We start from the raw sequence: 19,662 nt of genomic DNA on the forward strand, positions 1-19,662 counted from the left end.
ACAGATTGTAGGTTATGTGCAGAGGACGCCCAGCTGACTCCTCTTTTAATTAGAATTTGTCTAAGCGTCCTGTGGTTTATAAAATGGGGTTACTGACCTAGTAGATAATTTTATTGGGACTATTATCACCACTAAAAAATTCATGCCATGAACATAAGGCATGCCATGACCCTGTAGAGCTTAAAGTTAACTAAACCTTATCTCTGGGAGGTCAAAATTCCATTCATTCCAGGATATGATCAATTTATGGGGCTTTAGATATAATGCACCCTTTACCTAGATTCTATATATTTAATAGTTAATGAGCAGGTGACCTAGGAGCTTACAGACTATCCTCTAAAAGCATCGTTTATAATTAACCTAGAGAAAACCAACATTGTGGATATTAAGGTTTCTTTAATCCCATATGTAACCCATAATGGTTGCTAGGAATTCTACAATTTGTGGATGCGTGCTAAATTTACATATATGTGCCTATGATTTGTAGAGGTAAAGTAGGAACTCTGGACCAGAACTGACAGCCTTTGGAAAAAGTAACTATAAAATAATTTGATAAAGGGGACACATGTTTTGCCGTCTCCTAAGCAGAACTGGATGTGCAAGAGGGTGCAATGGGTGAGGTGTAAGTCAGCCTGGGTGAAGGATTGGGCTCAGTGACCTGCTCAATCAGTGGTATTAACCAAGTAGGGCTAGGAGAGGGGATTGTACCCTGTGACTCTGGATTATGGAAAGCCTATTATACAATATCTTACTTTCATGTTGGAGATCGTCCTTGTAATCCATTTCAAATATTTTATGGAATAATATGATGGCTGTCAGAAAAGATTTGGTAGTAATCATAGTCAGTTGTATTATTATGCTTATTCGAGTTTTGCTTTATACCAGGTAATTTAGATAATTGGAAACTGGGTTGGTATTACTCTTTGAAAACCTTTTCTGTTGGGAAATCTGTAAGTTAAAAGCTAAAGATAGTTAAAAGGAGTATGTTTAGAGCACTCAAGAGAATGCATTTCTGAAGGAAAATCTTGGAGCCTCTACGTCCTCAAAAGTAATAAAACTAAATTTCTTTAAAAGTTTTCTAAATCGAGACTTAATTGAACTTAGATTAAGCTTCTTCCTGTTGAGACTTAATACGTGAAGCTCTAACGTACTTTCTTCTCTTAGAAAAAAGAATACTTTCAATGCAAAGTAGTTCTGCTTCTCCTTGCCTTCGTTGTGAATTTTTTTTTTCCTTTTTGACAAAAACTGATCCTGAGGAGGACAAATAAAAATAAGTCTATCTCCAGCCATGTCTAGCTCTCAAGTATTTTCAAATTCCTTCTTTCAAGTGTACTGGGCACACGCATGTTTGCCTCCTTATTCATAGTGTTCCCTCCCCTCTGACCCAAAGATTGGGAGTGGGAGAAGAATGGGTAATCTGCTTCCTACCTCTCTACCAAGCTTGAACACATGCTTCTCCAAGACCCATAGAATCCTGAGCCCCTAAAGCTCTGTGGTTCATAGATCCCTCCTTGAATCCTTCTATTCTTAACGTTATGCTTGTCCAGGATTGTTGACAGTTGTAACAGCCATTCACGTTCTCTTTTATTAAATAGTTGATCAATCTCATCTTGTACTTATAGACATGCAACAAACACCTTGAGCATCTGTTTTGTGCAAGGCACTGTTAGATGCTAGGAAATCAAGATGGGAATGGGAGAAGTCAAGAATTTAAGAGGGACAGGCAGACATTAAATGGCTAATTCTACAATGGAGTCTTCAATTATAATTGTGGTAAGTCCCATGGGGGAGAAGCATACAACAAGGGGTTCTGACCTAGTCTGGGAATCAATGAAAGTCGTCATGAGGAGGTGAGACCTGAACTGTGTTATGAAGCATGAGTTGTAGAGAAAACAGGGGGTTGTAGTAGGGACCACTGCCAGCAGGGGAAGAGAAGGGCAGTGCAAGAGAAGGGCAGAGGCATTTTTCTTAAGGAACTGAAAGCCAGCCAGTGTAGCCAAAGTCAGAGAGAAAGGGCAAGTGAGAGAAGATGAGGCGGTGAGGCTAGCAAGATAAGGGTGGTGAGGTTACTTAATACCAGGTATTAGAGGCCATGTTGAAGACTTTTTTCTAAAAGTCCCTATCCTAAAAGTCCAAGGCCTTTGTCCTAAAGACTGCAAGGAACAATTTAAAGAATTTTAATCACCTGCAGTGGGGATCAGGCAGAGAAATGGGGGTGTTAGAAATGCTCAGTGTTGCATTTTCAAATGTTTGCTCTGGAGGATGTGTGGGGAGTTTGGGAGGGTGGGGGGTGGGGAGCTGACATAAGGAGTCCGGGTAGTAAGTTTTGTGCCTTCCAGGGAAGGTGGTGGTGGCCTGCATTAGGACAATGCAGATAGCGAGGAGGTAAACGGGTGATGGGCTTAAAGCTATTTAGAAGGCAAAATTGCTAGAAGTTACTGTTGGATTAGAGGCAGGAAGAGGTTAAAAATGACTCCTAGGCTCCTGGTTTGCTGAGAAGAGAGTAAGGAGAGAGATGAAGGAGGCCTTTGAGCCAGTAAAAGTTGCCAAGGAAAAACATCTAGGTAGGGAGAAAGAAATCCAGGAAGTGTGGGATTGTGAAAGCAGAGGAAAGGTCTTGCTCCTTCCCCTAGAGCTTGAACTTGCTCAACAAACCATCAGTATCCAATAATCTGACATCAAGCTGTACAACAGTAGAGGGGCTCTGGGTAGGTCTGGGCACTCATGATCTAGTCCACGTTAGGATCCCTCTTCCAAAAGACAAGGTACTTTGTTTCCAGCTAGTCTCACAACTCCACAAACCACCTTGGACAATACCTTCCAAAAACCAAGAGTGATTTTCAGAGAAATGACTTAAGAAATATTTAGGAACAAACAGTTTTCCTAAACCAACATGCTGTCATCATAAATGCAACAAAGGCACAGCAAAGACAAACTTTTATGATATCATATGGGGCTGGCCTATCAGAAGCTCCTAAAGCTCTTCATTCCAGATTGGGAACTTTGCTTTATCTAGCCCAACCAGAAGGTTCTCTGAGGTTGTTCTGATAGTCATTAGGGCTGTTCATAAATGTTTGGTTAGCTTGCTTTGGACACACGACAGGATTACATTTCTTTACCCAGTTGCTTTATATAATGCTTTACCTAATGAAATGGGAACAGAAGTTAAGTCTGGATTAAGAGCCAGTACCTGGTTTCCACTCTCCATTCCTGGCCTCAGCAAATAAGGAAGTGCATGTCAATAAAGAGCTTCCCTCAGTGTCCTTTATGAGCAGAGCTCCTATAATAACCTGTAGTTTACATGTATCATAGGCAAGAAATAAACTTTGTTGTCTTAAGACTCTGAGATGTTTGTTACTGTATCATAACCTAGCCCATCCTGACTGATATAGAGACACCCTTTCCAGAACAAAGTGACCTTAAGAGTTCATATGAGTTCCAAAGATTTTAGAACAAATTCTTTGCCAGGCAAGCTCAAACAAATAGGATCTGTCCTTTGTCTCCTGAGTCTCTGCAAGAGGAGACTATTACCAATCATAGTAATAGCTACTGTTTAGTAACTCTTAACCATGCAGCAGGGACTGTGCTAATAATCTTGCAGCATACATGATTCTATTTTATCTAAAATTAACCCAATAAGGAAGTGGACATGAGCAAATCCACTTTAAAAATGAGAGAATTGAGGCCTAGAGAGGTTAAATAGATTGCCCAGGGTCACACAGCTGGTAGATGGCAGAACCAAGATTGGAACCCAGGTTGTCTGGCTCCAAAGTCCTTGCAGAGTTCTCATTCTGCTAGAAGGTTCAGGGTTGGCCTACTGGTGTCCTGACTCACAGCTCAGTTCTTAAACTGAGTGTTTTATAGAGTGGGGTTTAAAACATATGCTTTTCAGACATGGGACGTGACTATTCTTAGCTATCAGGCTCTTACCTAAGCTGGCTGAAATGTATGTTATGTGTTTGTGCTTTTTAAAAACAATTTTTTTTTTAACGTTTATTTATTTATTATTGAGAGCTGGAGAGAAAAAGAGCATGAGCAGGGAAGGGGCAGAGAGTGGGGGAGACACAGAATCCGAAGCAGGCTCGAGGCTCTGAGTTGTCAGCGCAGAGCCCAATGGAGGGCTTGAACCCACAAACTGCGAGATCATGACCTGAGCCAAAGTGGGATGCTCAACCAACTGAGCCACCCAGGTGCCCCTGTGTTTGTGCTTTAGAATCAGATAGATCTGAATTCAAACTGGGGTTCTACCAGGTACTAGATTCGCTTAAGCTCTTGCTGTGCATCAGTTTCCCCATCTGAACAACGGGGGTAATAATCCTTCCTGGCTTCTGGGGCTGCCCTTGTTTTTCTGTTTGTTCTCAGATGCCCTCTCCATCCTTCCCTGCTCTACTTTACGTCTGGGAGAGGAGTGGACCCTGCAATCTCATTCCTTAGGCTTCTCTGCAGCTTGCTTCAGCCAATAGGAGGGGCTTGCAGGTGGTGGGAGGGCAGAAAGAGGAGGAAGCCAGGGAGGGTGTCCCTCCGTTTTTCAGGTGGCTCCTCCAGCAGGGGCAGCTCTGTGGTTTTGGCTCCTCCTAGGCAGCCCGTCTTTCCTTGGTCTCTGGCTCCCGTTTCTGTTAATATCTTCCTTTGTTGTTCCAGCCCTAGGATGGTGTCTGCTGTTGGAAATCTCTGGGCTGCCTCACAGTCCCCTTTTGTTCTTTCAGCTTTTCCAAGACCTTTCTAAGAAGGATTCTGTATGAAAGTCCCACTTCCAGTGGTCTGGCCCGAGCTGTTTTCTAGATTGTGCCATGGCTGATTTAGAGGATTGTTTGAGATAATGCCCGTGAAGTATTTAGAACAGGGCTTGGCACATAAAAAGTGCTCAAACAAAGGTAGCTTACAAAATGTGCTCACTTTCCTCTTAGGGACATACTCTGTGGCCAGTTTGCCCCAGGCAGGCGCCTGCCTGCATGATAGCCTCTGAGTCGTGCCCCGTCCTCCTTCTTCCAGGCTGGCCAGGTCTGTGGACCTGGGCTTCTGTTTTGATTCATCCTACTCTAATTTTTACAGAATAAAGGGCATGCGAATTCCTCCATGACATTTTTGACTCATGTCACAGTGTTGTTTTTAATTTTCAAAACTTCTTACTGTGGCTAAGAAAGCACTGCTTCATCTTGGGATAAAGGAGGCTTGGCTGGCCAACACCTCCCTCTGCCCCATTCCCCCTTCCTCCACTGCAGCCCACAGCGCTCACTTGTGTCTGTCAACTCTGTCCTCCTGCAGGGCTTTGGCACATGGAATTCTCCCTTCTTGGAAGGGTCTTTTCTGGGCTCCTTTCAGACAAGGTCCTTCGCACACCACAGCCTCGGGGTAGCTGCTCCCTCCTTAGAGGTCCTCCCTGACCACCTTCTCTACTGCTGCTCACTGCTGTTGACCTCTGTGACAGAGGCAGTTTGGATCTTCATTGTACTTTCCACGACTTGTCTCTGTCCCAACATGCCACACACCATTAGACTTTTAACCCCACAAGGGCAGGACCTATGTGTGACATCCCCATATCTTCATCTTGTATCCTCAGCGACTAGGAAAGACTGTCTTAAAGGCACTCTTGGTCAGTATGTCACAAAAGAAAAGATGCTGAAATAATCTCATGTCAAGGGTTCGTAGAAGTCCAACAGTGATGATTTTTGGGGTCCTCCTCCTCTCCCTTACCCAGGCACTTATGCAGAAAGCTTGAAATCCAGTCTCCTTGACCACTGCTCCCTGCCCAGGCCCCACGTAGTGTATGGACCTCCATCCCCTTCACAACACGCTCGGCCACTGGGATCTTCACTGAGTCTCCCAAGACTCTACATTCAGCCCTCTCAGTCTTCCTGGGGTCACTCTCCTTCTGGAGACCGGCCACCTCCAAGGCCCTCCATGAAGCAATCTCAGACGGAATCCAGAACCAGTATCCTCAACACCTAACCCCTCCTCAGCGCCGTGCTGGTCCCCAACCCGTTCTCAGACAACCTCTTCTCACACAATCCAGCTTACTTCCACAGGAAAAACAAAGGGCCCATTCAGGTTTTGTCTTCTTGGTGGCCAACCCAATCATTAGTTACTGGTTTTTTTTGTTGTTGTTGTTGTTGTTGTGTTTTTGTTTTTTTTTTTTTTTGGCTTTCAGCAACAAAAAGGCTGCTAATTGCAATTACTTAGCCTCCCTTAAGGGCTTGGGGAATCCAGGGTCTTCAACCAAGGAGCCTGGCTACACTCCTGGGAGAAGGGGAAAAATACCTTTCATTTCTTAAGAATGAACTGACAAATTGTAAAAAAAGAAAAAAAGGTGACTTGTAAGCTCTTTCTTAATTAGCCTGCTCTACTAGTTGCCTGATCCAGTGCCCCAGATCCCTTCTGGAGCCGGTGCCCTGCCCTGAGGCATAGCTCATGGCTGAAACAAAGTCTGGATCCCCACCTAGTTCCTTCTGGCCTTCCTTCTTGGGGGTAGGGGGCTGGGGGTGGGGCTGGGTAGCCCCTTGGGGGTAGGGGGCTGGGTAGCTGTCAGGTAGCCCATCCTGTAGGAGATGCCAAGACAGATCTTCCAGAAGCCTGACTGCCTCCTGCTTGGGCCATTTGAAGTTTGTGGCTTAATTTACTACTAAAGCAGTTTTTAGATGAATTGAACTCCTTATTCTGCCACAAATGTGGTAAACTTGAGTCAGAGGGGTTCCATTCTCTTCTGGTCTAGGATTCTTTCTAAATGTCTGGCTCTGAGGCCACTTCCATTGCTACAAGCCCCCACAAGATACACTGGCAGGGACTTTTTTTTTTTTTTTTAATTTTTATTATTTTTTAATTTAAATCCAAGTTAGTTAACATATAGTGTAATAATGATTTCAGGAACAGAATTTAGTGATTCATCCCTTACATGTATCACCCAGTGCTCATCCCAAGTGTCCTTCTTAATGCCCCTTCCCCGTTTGGCCCATCCCCCCACCCAACACCCAGCCAGCAACCTTCAGTTTGTTCTCTGTATTTAAGAGGGTCTTATGGTTTGTTTCCCTCTCTGTTTTTATATTAATTTTGCTTCCCTTCCCTTATGTTCATCTGTTTTGTATCTTAAATTGGCAGGGACTATATCTTAACTCTTTCTCTCTCCCCCCACCCCCATATATTTGAGTCATTATAGTGGCTAGAATTGTGCTCAAAATTAAATATGAGTCAGACACTCATTTGCTTGTGAGTAACAGAAAGAAAGATTATAGTGGTTTAAACAGATAGAGATTTAACAAAATGCAGAGGTATGTGATTGGTGGCATTGGGTTTGGACATCAAGTTACGGAACAAATGGGGGAAAAAAGTGAAAAAGAAGCCGTGCCAGCTCCCTGTTCCCTTTTACCAAGAAAGAAAAGCTTCTCTGGAAATCCTCGAATTTGACTTTCTCTTAGGTCTCATTGCCCAGAACTGGGTCACATGACCATCTTGGCTGTAATGGATAGCTGGACTATGTATGTCAGAGCATGCCTTTATTTTGTCTTATTTTTGAAATACATCTATTTGGGGAAAAGAATTCTAGATTGAGTTTTTCTTTGAGTACTTAAAAGGTGCTACTTTCCTGACTTGTTTGCAAACTTCTGTTGAGACATCTGCTGTCATTTTATCTTTGTCTCTTTACATAGATATGCATCTTTTTTTTAATTAAAAAAATTTTTTTACATTTATTTATGTTTGAGAGACAGAGCACAAGTGGGGGAGGGGCAGAGAGAGAATGAGACATAGAATCTGAAGCAGGTTCCAGGCTCTGCGCTGTCAGCATAGAGCCCGATGCAGGACCTGAACCAACAAACCGTGAGATCATGACCTGAGCCCAAGTTGGACGCCTAACCGACTGCGCCTCTTAATTTTTAAAATATTTATTTTTGAGAGAGAGAGAGAGAGACAGAGAGAAAGGGAGACACAGAATCCGAAGCAGGCTCCAGGCTCTGAGCTGTCAGCCCAGAGTCCGACGCAAGGCTCAAACCCACGAACCATGCGATCATGACCTGAGCTGAAGTCAAAAGGTCAACACACTGAGCCACCCAGGCGTCCCTTTTTTCCCACTCTTTTAAGATTTTCACTTTAGCACTGGTTTTAAGCAATTTAGTGGTGATGTTCCTTAGTATAGTTTTCTATGTATTTCCACTTAGTGCTTGTTGAGCTTCTGGGATTTGTGAGTTGATAGTTTTTACCAAAATTGGGAAGTTTCCAGACACTATGTCTTGGAATTTTTTTTCTGCCTGTGCTGACTCCTCCTCACTCTCATATTTGCTTCAGGGATTCCACCTGCATGTATGTTAAGCTCATGGATACTCTGCTTATATTTTCAGTCTTTTTATTCCTTCTGTATTTCATTTGGGATAGTTTTTTATTGCAATGTTTTCAGGTTCTTTAACTTTTGTTTTTTTTTTCAGTAATATTTAATCTGAAAGAAATGTAGGGCTGTGGGTGTTAAAAATCTCAGACAACGTTCTTTTAATTTCTAGGCGTTTCTTTGGGTCTTTTAAAAAGATTCCATGTCTCTACTTCTTTTGGCCACATAGAATACAGATCTAATTATTTTTTTTAAATTTTTTAAATGTTTTTATTTATTTTTGAGACAGAGAGAGAGAGCATGAGCAGGGGAGGGGCAGAGAGAGAGGGAGACAGAATCAGAAGCAGGCTCCAGGCTCTAAGCTGTCAGCACAGAGCCCGAGGTGGGGCTCGAACTCATGGAGTGTGAGATCATGACCTGAGCTGAAGTCGGACGCTTAACGGACTGAGCCACCCAGGTGCCCCTTGAATTGTTTTTTAATGTCCTAGTTTACTGAGTCTGTAATCTCTGTCATTTCTGTGATTCTTTCAATTGATTCGTTTTTCTCCGTATATGGACCATTTTTTCCCACTTTTTTTTTTTGTATGCCTGATCATTTTCAGTTGGTTGCCAGACATTGTGAATTGGGTGCTGGATTTTTCTGATTTCCTTCAGAAAAGGAATTTCATTTCCTTTTCTGATTTCCAAGTACTCTTGGGCCTTGTTTTGGGACACTGTTCTTGGAATCGGTTTGATCCTTTTGGGGCTAGCATTTAAGATTTGTTAGGTAGGACCAGAACAGCAATTACCCTAAGGTTATTTTTACTCCACTCCCAAGGCAAGACCTACTGAGTCATAAATTATGAGGTTTCTGATCTGGGTGCCAGGATCAGGTCCTGTTCCTGGTCCTGTATGATCGCTGGGTACCTTTCCACTCTGACTTGTGGGAACAGAACCAATTCCCTGCCCCATGCAACCTTTGGTGATTGTTCGCTCTGTCTAGGTGGCTCTTTCCCTGGCCTTGGTTAGTTTCCTCCCATTCACGTGCTAATCAGCTGAAGACTGGAGCACGACCTGTAGGTCTTCACAGCTCCTCCTAACACGTGTAGTTCTCTTCTCTCTAGGTCTCTACTCCCAGCTCCAGCTGTTTGGGCTTCCCTGGTCTCCCGATTCTATCTCCTCATCTCAGGGAGTCTGTCTAGCTTTTTCTGGATCCCCCTCTCTGCACTGCTGTCTGGCACCTGCCTTAGTAAGCGGAGTGCCCACCTTATTTGTCTGCTCTCTCTTATGGTCTGCCCTGCCCTGCCCTGCTGCCTATTTTATTTCTTTAGTTGTTTTAGTAGGAGAGTAAATTCAGTCAATGTTGTTCCATCTTAGCTGCCTTAGCTGCTGGATTACTATAAATTATTGTTGTTCTGTTGATTAAACAGATTGCTGAGATTGTCAGCTGTTTCTGAAACAACTCTCCTTACGTAACCTGAAACACCTTGCATTGCAATCCACATCTCCTGCAAGTACAGTTCATCCTTGTGCAATGGATGTTACAGAAGAGTAACTACAAATAAACTCTGTGAAAGAGAATGTAATTTTCCCCTCTGGCTTCCATTTCCATTCCTGTAATGCTCTCTCTCTTTCATTTCACATTACTTTCTCTTTAGCTGTGACTTCAAACCCTGAGACGTTCCTCTGTTTTCTTTTTTTTTTCTTTTTGGTCAGGGACCAGAAATCTATACACAAAATGTCATGATGTTTTGGGATTTGAATTCATGGTATTCTAGTCAACATAGCCTTTGAAGACTTAGGTGTGTGCTTGGAGTTAAGGTGTGTGTGGGTTTGAATAAAGACAGGAATTTGGACTTCAAGCAGCTCAATCTTTTTTTTTTTTTTTTCTTGCATCGCCACTCCTACAGTTTTGGATTGTTTTAAAAGAAGGACCCCCCCCTGAATTCTGAGATGAATTTAGAAATAGAAGCAGAAAGTTCAAGAAAAGGAACTCTTGTTTTTCTTCTTGTTCCTCAGCTTCAAGAGTAGCTATTGAGGGTTTACCATAAAGGAGTGCTGTTTTTACTGAGACCCAGAAAAGTCACTGACATTGATGATGAGTGATGAGTTCGTACTCTTGTGGAAGAATGACACAAATTGATAAAGACCCAGAATGTGGCACCTGGGTAAATCTGTGAGCTTTCACAGAAGGGTGTGATTACTGAGGGCTGGAGAAGTTAGGAAAGGCTAGGGGACCTAGTTCAGGAAAGAATGATAGAATTTAGAAAAGAGTGGTGTGGGCACGATTAAGACTACGGGAGCCCGTGTTTTGACTAGGGACAACCAGAGAGGTTGCTGTAGGAGATCCTCTTGGCGACTGCGGGAAAAGTCGAGGCCTATCTGTTGGAGGCCTACGTGCCAGGCTCCGGCATGTGGACTGTGGAGAGCTCTGGATGGTTTTTGATGGGGGGACGCGGAGGGCATGTTTCGATAGAAGTGGGGTTAACGTTCCTAGAGGAGATGAGGACTGGCAGCAGAGGTGTGAGACCACGGACTCTGCTCCGTCTTAATCACCTTCGTATTCCCATCTGCCAGTTCAAACAATGTTTGTTGTTAAGGTGCGGGTAAAACGTTATCTTTTGCCTTCCGAATTGCTAATGTTCTTGATAACCACTGGCCTTGTCAATGGCATGACAAATATTGTGAAAGAACTTCCTTGTGACCCCAAGTTATTTTGTTTGAAGGGTGAGAGGTAGGCAGATTTGGACTCGGGCTCTTTTAAGCCTTATTTATTTTTCTTTCAACTCATTTTCTTCCATTGCAAGGAAAAGGCACTCAGCCACCGTTAACAGACATTACACAACAGGGCCGCTCCCGATCCGCAGCTCCCCCAACCCTGACAATTTCTGCAGAGTCGTATAAATTTCCTAACCCCCCACACACGCACAAGTGAACCAAACGGCCCAGGCTAACACTCCCCAAAGAGCGAGGCGGGGGTACAGACCTGCAGATGGGCAGAGTTGACACAATGGTGCCTCAGGCGCACGTGCAGCAACGCGCAGGCGCGCGCACACGTGACTCTGCGCCGTGGAAGAGTAACCTTCCGATTACGCGCTCGCGCTCCGTTATTGGCCCCACCGGCCCCCTTGTGTGCGCACGTTCTATTGCGATCCGAACGCGGAGCCCGGGCGCCGCCCCCTTCTTCCCCCCGCCCCCCCCCCCGCCCACGTCTGAGGTCGGCCCACTGCCTCCGGCTCCGCTCACTCGCGGGCGCCGCCTGCGTCATCGAGACGCGACGTTGCAGCAGCACCGGCGGAGACTTGAAGTGCCGGCAGCTGCAGCAGCCGCAGCCGAAGCCGGCGCAGCTGCCGGGTGCGGACCGCGAGGGCGAGAGCGGCTGCGGGAGGCTGCTCGGGCCCGGAGCGCCGCGCCAAGGGCGTCGTCGCCCTCTCCGCTGGACCCGGCGCGACGCCGGCAGGTTGTTCTTATCCCCCGAGCTCCGGGGTTCCTCCTGAGAAGTGGGCCCGGCTCGTGCTGGGTGGGGGGTCGGGATGGTTCTCTCCCTGGGAGACCCGGCCGCGGTGTGGGCTCCCCTGGAGGAGGAGGGAAGTTCCCGTGGACTGAGTAGCCTACGCACCTCATTGCCTTTGAGGCTGCTGGGGTGCTCTGCAAGCAGCTGGTGCTGAGAACAGTCCGATGGCACATGACCATTGATTGGTCTCAGCGTGCACCGTGTGTCAGACGCTGGGTTAGGCACTTTATAGGTACAATCCAGCCCTCCCAGCAACCCCCAGGAGGTAGGATCTAGCATTATGCCCATTTTCCAGATGGGGAAACCCAGGCATAGAAGTTAACCAACTTGTTCAAAGTCACACAGATGGTCAGCAGTGGGTGGTTTGAATTCGTGTATGTTTGGCTTCCGAGGTGAGCCTCCTCCGATCGCTGTTCTTACAAAACCCAGAGTTGGTTCCCCTCAGCCGATAGTCTGGCGCCTCCAGATTTTGATTTAGTTATGGACCTCGGATCAACGCTGTAGGGAGGGAGGAGCGAAGCCGTGACTTCCTATTGGCAATCCGCTCTCTCTTCTTCCACTCCTCCAGCTCTAGGACCACCAGGGACTTTTTCTCGGGCCGCAGCGGGGCTCCCCATGTTTTAGCTACATTCTGCATGGGAAACTGATAGCTGATTTATTTTACAATCGTGACGAGCTTTCATGCCAGGTGTATTGCTTTCCTATTTTCTCCTGGCCTGTTAGGTTAGGTTGATGCCATGTTAAATTGTTAAGGATGTGCTGCTATATGATGGTTGTGCTGAGGACAGTAGTTGCCGCAGCAAACCCGTATGGGGATTATAACGAAATCAGAATATACGCTCCAAATAACAGTTACCCTGGACGTGACCTTTCAGAATTTTAAAGGAATAATTTAAGGCCAGGTGAGAAATAGACAAAAGCTGAAGCAATTTGAGAATTAGGGAGTTTTTATATTTTAGGTTAATCTCTGTTTTCTTTAGCAGTGCACCGTTAGTGAACATTTTCCCTTAGGGTATGAAAAGACATCGAAAAGGGTGAAAGCTTTTAAATCCGATATTTCAAGATGGTATGGTTTTGATTTAAAGCTTTGTAGATGTATTAAAAGTGCAAATGCCATTGCATTTAAGACATCACGAGAAAATTGAGAGCTCAATTCAGTTTAAGTGGGGAACTTTAGAGGCGCTCTCTCTAAAAGGCTCTTGCCTTTACCCATGCTTCCATTGCATAGTATGTATGACCAAAAATTACCAGCACATAATTAAGGAAAATTACCTATTTGTGTGCATACATGTAACTTATATTTAATCAAATAAACACATGGCCTCCATTCTCCCAGGAACTATTCAGTTATTAATGCAAATAAAATAATTCTTCGTCACCTACCTGAAATAAGCTATTATTTACGTTGCCCTTTCATGGCTGTTTTATTCAAGAAGTCTAAAGATGCAGATGTTGATTTAAAAAAAAAAAAAAAGAACAGTCTACCGGAGATGTTGTTGAGTTTAAACACATCAAACACTGTTTTTACACATCAACTAAACATGGTGGAAGCCCATCAGAGGTCATTTGACATTGTATGATGGAACAAAATAACGTCAAGGTCAGAATTTTGAGTTTTGTTGTCTACTGTCTGGCTTATTAATTTAAATGGTGTATATATCTTTTTTTTTATAGCACATGATCTGGGAGTTACCCCTTGTGACATGGATGAATCTGCACTGACCCTTGGCACAATAGATGTTTCTTACCTGCCAAATTCATCAGAATACAGTGTTGGTCGATGTAAGCATGCAAACGAGGAATGGGTAAGTTGAATAGGGGTTAAAAACATTCAAAGATGTTCATTTTAATGTTGTTTATGAAGGTGGAGAACTGGAAGCGACATAATATCGTGTAGAGGTTAATATCTAAAGAAACTGCCTCCAGCTGTTAGAAGGTATGCCTATGAGACCTCATATTTAAAAATTCTTATGGTTTTATGTTAATTGGGAACAGACAGTTGGGTAGGATATTTAAGCACAGTGATTATGTTAAAAAGCAAAATACTTTGCATAGAAAAAAAAAACCTAGGAGTTGTTTTGGATGGTGTACTTTCTGTATCTGTTTTCCATAATGTAATAAGTATGAATTTTGTAATGGAAATAAAGGGTTTTTTTTTCTTCTATATGGGAAATAAATTTTAGTATGAATCTCAATTCAAAGGATATGCATTTTCTTGTATTGTGTCCCCCCCCCCCCCATTTTGACATAACATGCCTTGTTTAAAATATTTCTTGAACACTCTGCTTTATATAAAAATGATATCAGAGTTTTGGGGGGTTTTTCTGCTAAGTTTTGAGAATGTTTTGTCTGGTATTTGAGCAACTAATGAACTCAATGAACAAAATGTTTAAAACAGGAGCAGAATTTGACCCTAACTGGACAGTAGTACAGCTATAATTTAAATTCCAGCCAGGATAAAGGAATGTTACATAAGTTTACCTTGTTTTTTAATTTAAAATATTTCAAGTTGTATGTAACAACTTGCTTACTATGTAAGACTTTGTAGTGCTTTTGTGGGCGTCTGTGATTGAAGAGGAATAAGATTAACTGTTCCCTGTATGGACCCAGGAGCCTGATTTTATTTACCTGCTACTGTCATGGGCTGTTTAATCTTGCCTTTGAACCTCTGAGTGTGCAGACATCCTTGCTAGCCATTATCATTCTTCGGTGTTCAATTTTTGCTTATGTTCCAAGTTTTGTTCCAAGTGTTGATGATGGAGGGGAGTACCATGAAGGGAAATTACACTGAGGAACTTATACTACCAAAAGAAATCGAAGTACTAAGTTTCTCTTCTGAAATATCTTAGTTTTAGAGAGAAAGTGGACAAGTATAGTTTTCTTGCCATTCAGACACTTTTTCCCCTTAACATTTATTAGGGTGAGTGTGGTTTCAGACCTACTGTCTTCAGATCTGCAACCTTAAAATGGAAAGAAAGCCTAATGAGCCGGAAAAGGCCATTTGTTGGAAGATGTTGTTATTCCTGTACTCCCCAGAGCTGGGTAAGTGTGTTACTGCTTGTTGACCTTTAATAAACAGAATGAAATTCCAACTTTGTGTGAATCTTATTGCTGGGTAGTCTTAATGGACTTAATTCATTTTAAGAACTTAGGCCCATGTTTATAAACCAAATTATTGCAAGTAATGACGTTGACTCAATTTGTCTTTCCATTCATTTATTCAGTAAATATTGGTTAAACAGTTGATGCTAAGTGATAATTTGGTTGTTTTAGTTTAGTATGACTTTAGGGGAAGAGTAGATCTTACTTTTAGATAACTAAGAGTTGGTGGGAACCTTCATGTAACTTCTACATGTTGAACTTTTAACTCAATGTTCAACTTCTAGCAAGATGAGCAAGGGGTAGCAGGAGAGAGTTTTAAAGCTTCAAAACTATGGCTTTGCCCTACTCTCCTTTTGGTAAGTTTCTGTTGGGGGAGGGTGAGTAGGGATGGAGGGTATCTGTTGACTATGATAGTGAAGGATGGTTACTAAATGTTAGGATGAAGATTTAATTTATTTTTTTGAGAGAGAGTGCAAGCACGTGGGGGAGGGGCAGAGGGAAAGGCAGAGAGAGAATCCCAAGCAGGCTCCATACCCAGGTCAGAGCCCCCCATGGAGCTCCATCTAATCACCATGAGATCATGACCTGACCTGAAATCAAGTGTAAGGTACTTAACTAGGGCCAGTTGCCTCCCAGGTGAGGGCCACCCAGGTGCCTCAAGGATGAATATTTTATTTTATTTTATTTTATTTTATTTTATTTTATTTTATTTTATTTTTTTTTTCAACGTTTATTTATTTTTGGGACAGAGAGAGACAGAGCATGAACGGGGGAGGGGCAGAGAGAGAGGGAGACACAGAATCGGAAACAGGCTCCAGGCTCTGAGCCATCAGCCCAGAGCCCGACGCGGGGCTCGAACTCACGGACGGCGAGATCGTGACCTGGCTGAAGTCGGACGCTTAACCGACTGCGCCACCCAGGCGCCCCAAGGATGAATATTTTAAATAGAGTGTATATGGGCTTGTTGTTTGTATCTTGGTGAAACAGACACAAGTCATGCAAAATCATCCATATTACAGTGTAGTATTTGAAAAGTCACTCGAATGAGTGGTCAGCCTCTGTTGGCAGTTTGCTAGAGGGATGAGTTAGCACAGGAATTTAGAATCTAATGTGGCTGTGTTCTCCGGCAGTAGAGTTGCCTTTTAAAAGGTATGCCTGGACGTTCAGCTCTCTCTGGGATGGGCCAGTTATCAGGACAGAAATTCTGCCATCTAAGTGCCTGTCATTTATAGAGATTGCTTGTAATCTGTATAAATATCTAGCTGTACTGCGTGAATGTTCTATTCTGGGTTGGCTTGGCAGGAAGTAGAATTCTGAGTCTGGTATAAAGGGATTTACTAACTTGGAAAAGATTTGTGTGGGACCCAAGCAGTTTATGTTAAATATTCAGGTCTGCTCAAGAATGTCTTAATCATAAATATTGTTCCTTTTAGAACAGAAGTGCTATGTTGGTAGAATGGAACGGTCATGATAATTTGCGGTCCGGGAGTATGGCCAGTTCAGGTTAATAGGCCAGTAGAAATACAAATTTAAATAGATGATCATGTGGCTTTCTTTTTAGACCTGGCATCTTATCTAATTCTAATTTCAAATGCTTAAAAGATCAAAATAATACCTTGACTCTAATGTGTTCTTAAGTCAGAAGAGAATATAGGAAATTACTTGGTGGTGGTGATAGGAGTGGTTTGGGGTAGGAATAGGTCAGTAGTATAGTATATAATTGATTTTTGCTTAAATACAGTTCCTGTTGGAGCTGAACTTGATCTTTGATGTTCTTCCATGGCATGTTTATTTAAAATGATTTTTAAAATACTTACTAGAGAACGTGAGTAGGGGAGGGGCAGAGAGAGGAGGAGAGAGAGGGAGAGAGAAAATCCCAAGCAGGCTCCATACCTTCCGCGCAGAGCCTGACATGGGACTCAATCCCGTGACCAGTGAGATCATGACCCGAGCTGAAATCCAAAGTCGGATGGTCAACCAACTGAGCCACCCAGGTGTCCCTATTTAAAAAAAATTTAAATAATATTTTTTTGATATTTGCTACCCTTTCTCTGATACCCTGTTTTCCTGATCTCTAAAGAGATTCACTTAAATATTTTTATATCTTTTATTGAAGGTACATTATGCTTTCCCAACATTTATCTGTGGAAAGCTTACCTTTTTGTCCACACTGATAAAGCTATAGACTTTCTCTTTTGAGCAGAACTCTCTCTGAATTATCCCTTAAGGTTTCCTGTAAAGAGAGTCCCCTTCAGCCATACGTTTTCTAATGAAGTAAACATTTAGAGCAAGATGTAGATTTGAATATTAAAAACCCCTGTCAGTCTCAATTTTTCTGTCTGTAAAATGGGGATAATAATTACTGTGTCAGCATTATTGCCAGATTTAGTAACCTAAAGATAACTATGGTACTTAGCACGGTATTTTTACATGTGGGAAACACTGAAATCTTCAGTGTTCCTGTCGTTGATTTAAGCTCTCTGTAGCTTTAACTCTTTTGGATTGAGGGTGGGGAATGAGGCAGGACAGGGAGGCACAATTTCCTTTGCAAGTTTGTGACCTTCTCTGAAGGCCAAAAAGTACTTTTCTCAATAAAATGTAATTTTTCTTCATCACTTAGATTTTTGCAATGCCTAACTTCATACTTGAGTTATAAAAGTTATCAAGAAGTGGTAATGTGAGCTCTTTGCCAGAAATCCAATTGTGTATTTATGTCTGTGTGTATTTCGTTTCATGTAGGATAAATTTTTCAACTCCAGTATCCCATCTTTGGGTTTGCGGAATGTTATTTATATCAATGAAACTCACACAAGGTAAACAGAAATTTCTTATATTTCTAATACATCTCAAAAGAAGAACTGTCATAATCAGTGCCTGTACCTTAAGATGAATCTCTTCATGTTTTTGAGTTAATAGAATTGAGCTTGTGACACAAGAGGCTTTATCTAAAAATTGGAAGCAGTACAGCCACCTGAGAGATCTGTTACTATTACTGCTATGTAATTACATGGTAACTATTTCATGAGGGTGTAGATATCACCTATAGCTTTCTCTTTTTGTTTGTGTGTGTGTTTGTGTACATTTTAATTTTTTGATGTTTTATTTTATTTTTTGAGAGACATGGAAAGACAGAGTACCAGCAGGGAAGGGGCAGACAGAGAGGGAGACACAGAACCCGAAGCAGGCTCTAGGCTCTGAGCTGTCAGCACAGAGCCCAATGTGGGCCTCAAACTCACAAACCACGAGATCATGACCTGAGCCAAAGTCAGACGCTCAACCAACTGAGCCACCCAGGCGCCCCATTTGTATATATATTTTTATTAAAAAAAATTTTTTTTAATGTTTTATTTATTTTTGAAAGAGAGAGAGAGACCGAGTATGAGCAGGGTGTGTGTGTGGGGGGGGTGGGTAGAGAGAGAGGGAGACAGAATCTGAAGCAGGCTCCAGGCTTTGAGCTGTCAGCACAGAGTCCGACACGGGGCTTGAACTCATGAACTATGAGATCATGACCTGAGCTGAAGTCGAACGCTTAACTAAGCCACCCAGGCGTCCCAGTATATATATATTTTTAAAGCTTATTCATTTATTTTGAGAGAGAGTGAGTGGGGGAGGGGCAGAGAGAGGGAGAGAGAATCCCAAGCAGGCTCCGTGCTGCCAGGGCAAAGCCTGATGAGGGGCTTGATCCCATGGACCGTGAGACCATGACCTAAGCTGAAATCAAGAGTTGGATGCTCAACCAACCGAGCCACCCAGGGGCCCCTGTATACTGATTTTATATCTGAAGTGTGACAAAACATGGTAAAGATTTATCTGAGGAAAGGGTAGGGTTGAATGGCTTACAAATTATTATTATTTTATACTTAAAAATTGAAATCAGCCTGATCTATGGAGTTTTAGAAGATATTTTCCTATATTGAGCAAATGCTCTTTCATTTATTATTAGCTTAAGACTTTTTTTAGAATTCCTCCAGACTTCAGACACATGGGGATGGGCTGTTGGGCATCTGAGTGAGAGAAAAGAGGCTTTGTTTTAGTGAATCTAGGCTAGGGGATAAGGGAGGGGGGAGGGAAGATTGTGTGAAAGTCTGTGAGGCGGGAGAGAATGGCAGCCAAAAATGCTACCAGTCCTTATAATTCTAAGAGTAAATGCCTGGGATAGGTCAGTAGTAGGCTCAGGTGATGAGAAATGCTTTAAATTCTGTGAAAATTTATCTAAGAAGTCAAATACTTAAATTTGAAGGCTTTCTGGAATTACTAATCATATTTTGGTCATGAGATCATAATTGAGAATGACAATACTTGCATATATATTAAATGCCTTTTTTTTTTTAATAGAACTAAAATCAAGGGACATATTTTTTCCCATTCCCATGCTACCCTTCTGTCTCTATCTTACATTTAAAGGAGAGAGGAGAAATTCTGGGCCACTGATTTTTTTTTTTTTTCCCCTTTTTGACTTGATTAAGATCCTAAGAAAAGGGATCTCATAGAGAGCCTCTTCTTGTTTATGTAAGTAGACATTTTATGTATAAAGTCAGAGGGTTCATTTGTTGTCCTCAGTTGGAGGCAGTTAAGAAAAAAAAAGCATATGCCATATTGACTCAGTGATATGAAACCATTCAATGTGATAATGACTCGGTGATATGAAACCGTTCGGTGTAATAAACTGCCTGTGTGGTTGAGCTGGCTGTTTGGCTGCTCTGTGTGTTACATGAAGTGAAGGGTAGACGTTTTTATACACACACACACACACACA

General features: G+C 42.7%; 1 protein-coding gene across 4 annotated transcripts in view; it reads left to right on the forward strand.

The window, feature by feature from the left end:
• GPAM (glycerol-3-phosphate acyltransferase, mitochondrial) overlaps positions 1-19,662 on the forward strand; it is a 64,315-nt gene that overhangs the window by 15,633 nt on the left and 29,020 nt on the right. For 3 of the 4 annotated variants that reach the window (XM_030334639.1, XM_030334641.1, XM_030334638.1), the window contains exons 2-4: positions 13,479-13,609; positions 14,724-14,846; positions 17,646-17,719. In XM_030334639.1, coding sequence (XP_030190499.1) covers positions 13,508-13,609; positions 14,724-14,846; positions 17,646-17,719 — 299 coding nt within the window. In that variant the 5' untranslated portion in view covers positions 13,479-13,507. Of the gene's footprint in view, positions 1-11,652; positions 11,751-13,478; positions 13,610-14,723; positions 14,847-17,645; positions 17,720-19,662 lie in introns of those variants that run through there. The other variant, XM_030334640.1, reaches the window with a different exon arrangement.

This window comes from Lynx canadensis, chromosome D2 (genome assembly GCF_007474595.2).
Source record: "Lynx canadensis isolate LIC74 chromosome D2, mLynCan4.pri.v2, whole genome shotgun sequence".
NCBI lineage: Eukaryota > Metazoa > Chordata > Mammalia > Carnivora > Felidae > Lynx > Lynx canadensis.